Genomic DNA, 11,544 nt, shown 5'->3' with positions numbered 1-11,544 from the left:
AGCACAGCCTGGCCTGTTTCTATGTGCTCCAGGAGGTCACCAGAACCAGGCAGGGAATGTGGCCGACTGGGGATGCCCATGAGGACTTGGTAGTGGTGGAAGATGAGTGTGGAAGCTCTGTGCTGTGGCTGCACCTGAGTTCTCATGGTCCCCACCCCAAGCACTTCTCATTCCTGAAGCCAGTGCCCCAGTGAAGCTGTGGGGGCATCCAACCTAGACCACAGCACCCAGTGCTGAGAATGAGGGCAGGCTCAGTGATGGGAACATGCACCAGTTTTCTTGATTTGTATGACTTTATTTTCCCTCACCCCAAAGTATATCAGACAGAAATCAGCACAAGCCAAGGTCCAGGCTCTGAAAGAAATCTGGGTGTTGCCCAAAAGGACCATGTCATAAATCTGAGCACATGTTTCAGGCCCCGGTGGCCCCTGAGACACCCACTCCTTCCTACCAGGAGTGAATGGGTTAACCTGGTTGTGCTCTCCATGGAGAAGGCACTCCTGCAAATGGCCACTGCAGCATCTCGTGTGACTCAGCGGGTCCCCAGGCCGGGCCGACTCCCTTCTGTACACCTGCTGCCATCTGCCACCTGGAGGAGCAGAGACAGCTCCCATTCCAGGTCTTCAATCCTCTGAGCCAGGTGGGCTCTTCTCACTTCCAGCATCAGGGCCTCCTCTCTCTTCAAGGCCCAGGTCCCCAGATTCTCTCCATCCGGGCCACCGGCCTCTGCCGGGTAGGGTCTGTCTTCTTGCCTCACGCCAGGGAAGATGTTGGGAACCTCCTGAAAAGGACACAAACAGGAAAAGGAGATGTGACTCCGGAGAGTTGTAAGTTCACTCTTTCCTGCACGCACCATGTGATACTGGGATCACTCCCGTCACTCTGACAGTCTCTAGGCATTAACACCCAACCAAATACTTGAGAAGATGCCAACAACTTACCTCCAGGGACTGACCTCACAGCTAACTAACAAAGACATAGTGTTTCCTGAGTTTATGTTGCTACATTAATGCACAACAACTAATTATATCGTTTCACAATCATCATGGTTAATAATTTGGAATAATTACTGAATAATTAAATCTTGCTGTATTTTATAGCCCCTCAGCTCACCCTGTTTTTTCCTTCCTTAATACCAGAGATATTTATGTAATGTCTTTTTGAGCCTGAGGTTGCCCTGTTACCTTATCCTCACCAAATCACCTGAGCCCCTCAATGCAGTCAATGATGGTCCCTTTGCATGGTCCTTCCACAGTGTCACAGCTTCCGATCTGAAATGGAGGGTGGCTGCTTAGAGACCCCACAGCTCAGTGTGACTTTTTGGGGAAGAGCTCAGAGAAGGAACAGTAGGGTCCTCTTGGGCCGTCACACCCAGAGACTCTCCTAGTTGTGAAGAGGGGATTCCCTGGTGACACAGGCATCCTGGCACACAGATGCCCACGCTGGGAAACCCGGAGAGAGAAGGTGTCTCTGCATGCTTTTCCACCACCCAGGGTCCTGCCTGTGTGTAGCAACGCAGCAAGGCAGGGAGTAGGGTGAGATGAAGGAGGCACTGGCTAGGTGCAAAAGTTAAGAGTATACCAAAAAAGTCAAGTCAAGAGAAATGATATTTTAACACAGTATTAAAAATCTCCAAGTAGCAAACTAAGGCCCACAAGCTGGCTGCCTGCTTTGGTGAATAGAGTTTTATTGAGCTCAGTGCAGATACAACTGGATTATTCCCTTTTGTCTCTTGTCTTTGTCCCCTCCACCCTTCCCTATATTGATACCTTCAGAGACTCAAATTAGGATGGGGAAGCAATCTAGCTGAATCTCATGGAAAAGTCCTTGTTCCAGAACCATGTACCACTAGTTACGCTACATCTAAACAGCTACTTTTGTGCTCCCTTTTCATGCTCTTCCTCAGTCTTTCCAGGCTATCAATTTAACAGGTCTTCCCTGTTTCTAGAAGTACTTACCAAACCAAGCAGGCAAAACCAGACTTTGGCTGGTGGGCTTTCTGGTCCCAACCTCTCCTGTGCGGCCCTGTGACTCCGTGGGTCCCACACTGTGAGACCCAGCTATCTGTAGGCCCCTCAGGAGGTGAGGCAGTAGTCTGCTGAGCTTACCACAAACGTCCTGCCTTCGCTTGGGGGCGGTTGGCCTGGTTTGTCCTTTTCCTTCTGGAGTTCTAGGGCGTGAGCAGTGAGCTGGAAGAACTCCTCATTCAGCTCATCCAAAGTGTCTTCCACCTGCCATATCTTTCTCTATAAACAAGGGACACATGGGCTTCATTACTTTCACTTTTATTCTTATTTCATTGCAAATCCATTGAGCTCCTGTTCCATGACAGGCAGTGGGATTAATACCGGACATACAGAGTTGAAGTCAGGTCTTCTCTCAAAGAGCTAAGATCTAAAGGCCAGTAAACTCAGGTGTACAATCCAATAGAATAAAGGCTGTCGTGGATGGGGCCACAGGAGCAAGAATCAGGATGCCTAATTCAGGTAGGTATGACCAGGGAGAACTTTCTTAAAGAGGGCATATCTCGGCTAAGTGTTACTGATTAACAAGAATTATCTGGGTGGACAATGGAAGAAAGGCATGCTAGGCAAAGGGAACAGCATGTATGAAAACATAGAGATATGAGAGAGAACAGGGAACATTCATCCGTCAGTCCATCCATGTGTCCATCCACTCATAAGTAAAGAAAGCCTTATTGATCATTCGGTATGTGTCAAGCCAATAATTAGTTCTAAAATTCCATTAGTGAACTTCCTTGGGGTTTACAGTCTATCAAGAATGGCAAACCAAAAACAGGGAATTATGAGTGATGAGTATTACCTATGGGTTGCTGTGTGAAGGTTGCTATGGAAGTAGTCAAAGCTTAGTTTGGTTGTAGCATGGAATTTGTTTGGAAAAGTGGAAGGAGGTGATGCTGGAGAAATGGAGGTAATGTGGGAGCTAGAGAGAGTGGTACACAAAGGGCCTTGTGTGCTGGTCGCAGCTACAATGGCAGAGGCTTTCTTATTAACAGTATTTGATTTTTAGAGAGTGCCAGTTAGCCCAGCTGAAAAACAGCTTATTTTCAGACTCTTGTAGATTGAGATTACCATATGAACACATTTTGGCCAGTGAGATGTAAAAGAAAATTGCTGAAAGAATGAGTTCTAGAAAACATCTTTAAAAAGAGAGTTGGCTTTAGAGTGCCTCGGTGGTTCAGTCAGTAAGCGTCAACTCTTGATTTCAGCTGTCATGATCTCATGATCTGTGGGATCAAGCCTCACATTGGGCTCTCTGCTGACAGCAGAGCCTGCTTGGGATTCTCTCTCTCCCTCTGTCTCTGCCTCTCCTGTGCTCATACTCTCCCTCCCCCCTCAATAAATAAATTAATAAACTTTTAAAAATAAAATAATAAAAATAAAAAGAGATCTGACTTGGTCAGCCTGCCCCCTTTCATCTTCCTGTATGTGGCATGTGAGTATTTTTCCTTAAAGGCTGAGGTGTTAACTGCTACCTTGGGTGGGTGTTGAGGTCATGAGGCCATTTATGGTGGGAAGTGGTCCCCATTTGCCTGAGTAAAGTCTGGACTCAGGAAGTGGCTCTCTATTCTCTGCACTTGAATTAAAAACCTGCATCTGACTTGAGCACATGGCCCATTGCTGAGCAGGCTTGTTGCTCAGAGCTGAGGTTGGAAAAGATACGATATGAGAAATTAGAACCATAGGGCTGAGCACACTATTAGGAGGCCAGATTGGGCCGGGGGGCTAGGAAGCTAACCTCTCAAGAGTACTGGAAGAAGCAACCCCCAAGTATGCAAGTGGAGACGATCACAGTTGCCCCACAGGGAGGCCTACATAGAGGAAAATTCCCCTGAAGATGCTTGTGAAATGAAAACACAAAATATGGAAGGTAATCCAATGGCACAAGAACTAGCTGACCTGATGAAAATACCCCCGAGAAACTGGAAATAACAGTGAGATCTGAGCATGACTGTCATATAAGCATGAGAAGGAAGATGAAAGAATAGAATCCATAAAGCAAGCACAGGAACATTATACAGAAAAAGAAATCTAGAAATGAAAACATATGAAGAGAATAACGTGATTGATGACTTACGTACAGACCCAGTTGTAGTGAGTTTGTAGAAACTTATGAGGAAATCACCTGGAATGTGGAACTGAGAGGCAAAGAGGTAGGAAACATAAAGGAGAAATGAAGAAATACAGAGGTAGAAATTTTAAATGTTGCATAGCAAAATCCATTAATAGATAGATGGTGGTTTTGCCTATACATTTTTCCAAGTGTCTATATAGTGTGTTCATTTTGCCATCTTATTGGACACCAAGATGCCTTCATGAACTGTCAGTTGCTTGAGCAGGGGTTGAGTTTGTCATGTCTGTGGATCCCCAGCTCCCTCACACTCAGCTTGTCTCCTATAAATGCTGGGTTGAAAAGGATGAGGATCTCCTTCCCTTTCCTCATTCATGCTTCTGAACTAGGTCAGGCAGCATAATACAGAAGAAAAAGCGCAAGTGGACAGAATGGGATTTCACACTCTTGGACAAAGTTACCCTCCTCTCTGAGGTTCAGTTTCCACAGGTGAAGAATCAATGTCTGTCTCAGAAGGCTGCTGTGAGGTTCAAATGCATGTGTGAAAGCGACCAGCACAGGTCTGGCTCACAGGAAGATCTAACAAATAACACCTTTTCTGTCTGCCCCTCTTGGGCACTGATATGCATGGGGATGATGGGTAAAATCGTTACTATCCATTTTGGATACCGATGGTTTCCCATGTCCTATAGCTCCATTGTGTCATGGACTGTCATCATATCTGCTATTTCACCTTCATGAAGAAGGAAAGGGAAAAAAACATCCCTCTATATAAAGAATTTCCCAGTCTGTCCCCACCCTGGTTTGTATGAGGGACTCGTGCCAGTAAAAACTACCTCTATACTGGTGTCACTTGTTTTAAGTGAGTGATCAGAAACTGGAATTTTTGAGGAGATTCCATGGACAAAACGCTATGTTTCGTAGGCTTTTTTCCCCCATTTCCATTCCCATTACTATCAGATCAGCCCTAGTATCTTTTGATTAAAAAGAAATGAAAAACATATTTGCAAATGACATCAGATAAAGGGTCAGTATCCAAAACCTATAAGAACTTATCAAACTCAACACCCAAAAAAACAAATAATTCAGTGAAGAAGTGGGCAGAAGACATGAATAGACACTTTTCTAAAGAGGACATCCAGATGGCTAACAGACTCAATATCATTCATCATCAGGGAAGTACAAATCAAAACACAATCAGATGCCACCTCACACCCCCCAGAATGGCTAAAAATAACAACTCAGGAAACAACCAATGTCAAGGATGCAGAGAAAGGGGAACACTTTTCCACCATTGGTGGGAGTGCAAACTGGTGCAACCACTCTGGAAAGCAGTGTGGAAGTTCCTCAAAAAGTTAAAAATAGACCTACCCTGTATCCCAGCAATTGCACTAATGGGTATTTACCCAAAGGATACAAAAATACAGATTCGAAGGGGCACATGCACCCCAATGTTTATAGCAACACTATTATTTTATTAAATAATAATTTAAAAAGAAAAGAAGAAGTCAGAAGTATGTCAGAACAAAAACACCTCCCAACTTTTGTTTTTCTCATTGTGAAAGGTATCCCTGGTTCAGTGTAGACTATTAGTAAATATAACATTTAAATATATAAACAAGTACATTAATATCATGATAACCCGCTGAGGTGGACTGCATCGAAGGCCCTACTTTACACCCTCTGGGCTTGGGCCCTTCGTCATGTTCTTCTGCCATGCCCTCTCATGGTGGGTGGACATTTTTCTCACAATTTGAAGCTGATCTCCTTTGGCCATTAAGATAGGCAGAAGTCACCTGATGACAGTTTTGAGCCTGGGACTCAAGAGGCCTTTTGTGATTCTGCCAACACCTTAAGAAGGACATGTCCGTGGCACCTGGGGGCTCAGTCAGTTGGGTGTCCAACTTTGGCTCAGGTCATGATCTCACGGCCTGTGAGTTTGAGACCCTCGTCACTCACACTTTGTCTCTCTGTCTCTCTCAAAATAAATAAATAAATAAATAGGTAAATAATAAACATAAAAGAAAAAAAGAAGGACATGTCCAGGCTAGCCCGCTGGCCCTGGGAGGAGGAGGAGAGACTTTGGATGCACAGCTGCCCCCAAACAGGGTCTCAAGCAAGCCCAGTCTGGAGCTGGGACTCAGGTGAAATGCAGACCCCCAGAACTGTGGGGTGGGCCCAGACCGGATCAGCTGAGCCCCCAGACATCCGCTGTGGAGAATTTGTGTTACTGGTCCTGCAGCAAGAGGAACCGATACTCAGCAATCATTCTACATTCCAGGTCTTCTCATTTCAGTTTCTCTCTCTTCCCCCAAGCTGCTCTCACTCCTACTTTTATGTCCCTCTCTGTTTCCCATGTGCCTTTTTAAGAATATGTACACCCACATATGAAATCATGCCATATGTGCAATTCTCTATTTTCATCTTTTACCTTAATAACATTGAAAATCCTCTATAACTGTATTTTTTATAAAGGCATTAGTATTTCTGATAGAGCTCTACCAGAATTCAGGCAAACCCTTAGATTATCAGAAATTTAGATTATCTCCATTTATTTTTATATTGTAAAAAATTTCAATGTCCTTGTTTCCTCATATTTGCCTGTATTTAACAATTTTTCCCTTTAGAGAGATTCGTAGGATTGGAGATACTGAGTCAAATGGAACGAATATTTTAAAGACTTTTGACACAAACTGACAGATTGCTTCCCAGGAAGGTTTTAAGTTTTTACCCTCAACCAGCTGGATGTGAGAGTGACTATCTCTTTGATTCTCACAAACACTTAGTACTTTAGTTAAATGTTTTAGGTAGATTTAAATAAGTGCATCTAGTTTAATTAATATTTCTCTGATTCTTTGAACATTTTTCATATAATTTCACATGTCTGTATTTTCTTTCTCTTAGGGCCATTTACACATTTTTTCCCCTCATATAGCAAAAGTATCTGTTGATGATAAATTTTGACCTAGAGAATCCTGTTTTATATTATTATGTGATCATACCTATGTTGCTTTCCTTTGAGATTTTTTTTTTTTTACCATTGTTTTGAAGACTCTTTTGAACCTTCACAGGCTTCTACCTCTTGCCCTTGTGAATATTATAGATGCAAGGGCCTGGGACAGCACCCCTCCCCTACCAAGACAGGCCATGTTTGCATGCAGATTATGCCAAGTTTAAAAAAAATCAAGGCTCTAAGGACTTGACCCTCCCCCACAACCACCCAAAATAATTTAGATAGAGGACCTGCTCCAGGAAGAGAGATGTCATCATAGAAAACTACATTGTGATATGAGCTGGGTGTGGTGGTCAGGGATGAATGGTGCAAGGCCTGTTTGATCAAAGTCCTCTCTGTGTCCTATTGTTTCTGGATGACCCAGCAAACATTTATTGACTGAACATTTACTCTTTTTCATCTTCCTGTGAATTGCATTTCTTCCTTTGAATTCCCTACCTTCTTCTCCTTAGTTCAGGACATACCTCATTTTGTCTGACTGACTTTACAATCTCATGTCTGTGTGGATTCCCCATACATATGAAATCAAAGTTGATTTTCTCTGTTAATCTCTCATGTCAATTTAATTCTTAGTCCAGCTAGAAGAGTCTTGAAAGACAGAGAAAAAAATGATATCCTCCCCTACTTGGACAATCAGTGAATACTTAGTGAGTGATTTTCTTGGCCAGCATTCTCTAATTCTAATTTCTTTTTCTACAAAATATCACTTCTAGTCATGTTTTCTCCACCCCTGTATTTGATTTCTGGACTCCAGAATCACATACAGAGTGTAGGTAATAAGCAGGGTTGAAAAATGGGACGATCGGACAGCTCAGAATTCTTGGAGGTGGCAATGAGAGGCTGGAGGAGGTGGTGGTCCGTAGCACTCCCTGAGGTGAAGAGGACCTTGGTCACAGAGCCAGGATCCTACCTGCATCTCGGGAAAGGCTTCATGTCTGTGTCCAGCCCCAAGGATCCACAGCCTAGAGCCTGGGCCCTCTGTACCCCCTTCTTCGGCAGCGTGCTGGGGAAGCTGTCCTGGCCCCAGGTCCTGCTGGAGGCTGGGAAAACGGAATGAGAGACACCTATTTAGGCCTCTGCTGCCCAATAGTACATCTCCCCAACTAGAGAAAAAGAACATATTGGCCACCCTTAACTCCTCCCTGAGGAGTCTGGGATTAGAGAAGAATGAGATTATTGACATGACAGAGAAACTGATAGACTCCCTGAAGCTGTACCCACACAGCCATCCCTGCCTCAGCAGGTAAGTGACTTCTCAGTGACAGGTACAGAATATGCCACCCAGAAACATTCCAACTTGGCATATTGATTATTTTGAGCTGAAGGCAATCGAGAAGAAGCAGACACAAGGAAAGATCTCTTCCCTTACCTTATTTGCCTAAAAGCAGGACATACATTTTAAAGGTGTCTTCCTCCCTTCTCTAGGAAGGACAGAAGCTAATCACCAAGGTAGCTCTAGATTTTTATCAGCCTGGAGTTGGCACCAAAGGAATTTACACAAAAGCCTTGCTAAAACCAGCCCTTATCAACCACCACAACTTATATATTATAATATGTAATCAATATATTATATTTACCTTCTCACAATTTGACACCCTAGAAATTCAAAGATAATTTCTTTTGTCTTGTAGCCTCTCTAAAAATTTATCATTATTTTATTAAGATGCTGTGTAAGCCCAAGTTCTCAACACTGTACCTTCCTTTACTCCTCGCTGAGTGCTTTCATGTGTATTGCCATGTGCATGTTAATGCTCATCTTTTGCTAGTTTAATTTACTGGGCTCCAGCCAAGAACCTAAGTTTGGTAGAAGAAAGGAATTTTTTTCTTTCCCTCTAGCAGGCTGGTTGTGCCCTGTGAGGGCTGTGTCTGTTAGGGCCTCCCTAACCGGCGTTCCTTCTGTGGCCCAGTAACTGCCTTGTGCCCTCACCCTTCAGGCCTGGGATGGGGAGATGTTGGCCCAGTACTACTGCTCCAGGGAACTGTGTTAGCCTTTGTGGTAACATGTATCTGCCCATACCTTTATATATCCTCCCTTATTACATTCCTCTCAAATTTTCCATTTAGAAGGTGTCTGCTTCCTTTTGGGATCCTGGTCAATACACTGCTATACAGTTCACATTCCCTTTGGGAAACCCAATTCTCAATCTCAGTTTCTGTTCCTTGAAATGAGGGGGGTGGACTGTCTCCAGTGAGCCTTTGGGCCTCTGGGACTGGTTGCAGTTCATGAGCCATATCTGAGCTTTCTCACCTCCATGTTTTTGTCAACACTGTTCTCCAGGAACATCCTTCCTCAATGCCTCTGCCAGTTAGGACCCTACCATTATTTTAAAGCCTATTTTAAAGGATACATCATCACACAACCTTGCAGACATCTTTAAACCTCTACAGCCTTTTATCACAATCACTTGTTCTTCTTGATTCCTTCAGCTCTGTATCAAAGATGGCAATAAATATCTGTTGAGTGAAACTATCCTCAGGTTGTAGGTCATGACACTGGCTGGAAAGCCTGGGTGGCTCAGTCAGTTAAGCATACAACTTTTGATCTCAGGGTTGCAAGTTCAGGCCCCATGTTGGACTCTGCACTGGGTGTGAAGACCACTTAAAAAAAAAAAGAGCCACTACTTGCAGGGAAGAGCCCAGTCTAATTTTCTTTTTTTTTAATTTATTTCTGAGAGAGAGAGACAGTGTGAGCAGGGGAGGGTCAGAAAGAGAGGGAGGTACAGAATCCAAAACAGGCTCCAGACTCCGAGCTAGCTGTCAGCACAGAGCCCAACACGGGGCTCGAACCCATGAACTGTGAGATTATGACCTGAGCCAAAGTCGGACACTTGACCGACTGAGCCACCCAGATGCCCCAAGCCCAGTCTAGAATACAGGTCCCTGGATTCCAAAAGATGGGGAGGAAGAATTTCCTCTGTCCTTCAAGGTCCTTCTAGCTGGACTAAATCAAATTGACATGAGACAGATTAACAGGAGAAAATCAAATTTAGTTTTATATGCACAGAGAATCCACACAGACATGAGATTCCAACGCAGGGAAAGTGAGGTATATGTGTCCTCCTAAACTAAGGAGAAGTGGTAAGGGTCTGGGACTTTGAAGGGAAAGAAAGCAATTCACAGGAGGAATGGGACTAAACGTTTGGTAAACAAATGTTTGTTGGGCCCACAGAAACAATGAAACATAGAAGACTTTGATCAAATAGGCCTTGCTAGGCTCCTCCCTGTCTACCATACCTAGTTCATATTACAATACTGTGTACTACATGTACATATTACATTCTTTTAGGCAGTAGAAAGAGAAGAAAAGAGCTTTTCCTGAGTCTGCTGCATTTTGATTGCTTCTAAGTCAAAGTGATCTTCATGCCAGAGTGGCCTATTTTGGGGCAGCAGTTGCCCTTGGCACCTTCACTAATTTGCCTTTGTATGATCCTTCTTTCTGGAGTCCCTGATCCTTTAGGAACCCAGGCCCCATGACTTTAGCAGGAGAGTCAAGATTCCTGTCCCCTTGCCTGACAAGAGACTATTTGTAAGTGTTCTAGGCAACCTAACAACCTAAATAAGGAAATCAATGGAAGTTTCTGGAAGGAAAGACTGTTGTAGCTTTCCTACAACTGTAGAGGGATTAATGGGGAGGTTATTGCAGGGTGGTCTCTGAGACTCAGATCTCCTGCACTGATATCCCAGCTCTATCATGTAAGTTAGCCTCTCTGAAACCCAGTTCTCTCATGTTTAAAATGGAGGTATGGGTGCCTGGATGGCTCAGTCGTTTAAGTAATTGACTTTTGATTTTGGCTTAGCTCATGATCTCACAGTTTGTGATTTTGAGCCTGGCATCAGGTTATGCAATGACAGTGTGGAGCCTGCTTGGGATTCTCTGTCTCTCTCTTTCTGACCCTTCCCCCACCTCTCTCTCTCTCTCTCTTTCTCTCTCTCCCCCCTCAATAAATAAACAAACTTAAAAAATAAAAGTAAAACGGAGCTAGCAATAGTATCTACCTCATAAAGTTATTGTGAGGATTAACTTAGATAGCAGATAAAGTGCTTGCCTTAGGAGCAGTATATACAAAGCATTCAATATGACTACTACCAATTGTTATTAAAAGGGGATGAAAGGAGGAACAGACCATGAATCCAAATTCATGGAGAGAAATCAAGTCTACACAAGCAAATAAGTCCATCTTAGCCTCTTGGTCAACTTAGAGGAAGAACAAGGAGCCCACGTGAGTACACCCCAGAAGAGACGGTATATCAGAGGGAGTGTTGGAAGGAGGTGACCCTTAAACTCTAGGGTCAGCCAGAGTGAATGTGACCTCATTCCCATGGGTGGGAACAAACCCAGTAAATGACATGAGTTCTGATGAGTTGACTCAAATCAGTGAACCTCTTGGTAAACCAAGGTAGCTGAAGCAATGGGGGAAATTATTATGGGCAGAGCGTCC

General features: G+C 43.9%; 1 protein-coding gene across 1 annotated transcript in view; it reads right to left on the bottom strand.

Moving 5' to 3' along the window:
* Window positions 1-298: 298 nt before the first annotated feature.
* LOC120248569 overlaps window positions 299-11,544 on the bottom strand; it is a 35,292-nt gene continuing 24,046 nt past the window's right edge. Inside the window, exons 20-22 of the mRNA XM_039256936.1 lie at window positions 8,016-8,145; window positions 2,109-2,246; window positions 299-781 (exon numbers count right to left, since the gene is read on the bottom strand). Coding sequence (XP_039112867.1) covers window positions 533-781; window positions 2,109-2,246; window positions 8,016-8,145 — 517 coding nt within the window. The 3' untranslated portion in view covers window positions 299-532. The remainder of the gene's footprint in view (window positions 782-2,108; window positions 2,247-8,015; window positions 8,146-11,544) is intronic.

The sequence above is a fragment of the Hyaena hyaena genome, unplaced genomic scaffold (genome assembly GCF_003009895.1).
Source record: "Hyaena hyaena isolate Hyena2069 unplaced genomic scaffold, ASM300989v1 scaffold_602, whole genome shotgun sequence".
Taxonomy (NCBI): Eukaryota; Metazoa; Chordata; class Mammalia; order Carnivora; family Hyaenidae; genus Hyaena; species Hyaena hyaena.
The sequence above is the reverse complement of the archived record's forward strand: the minus strand, read 5'-3'. Positions and strand labels throughout refer to the sequence as shown.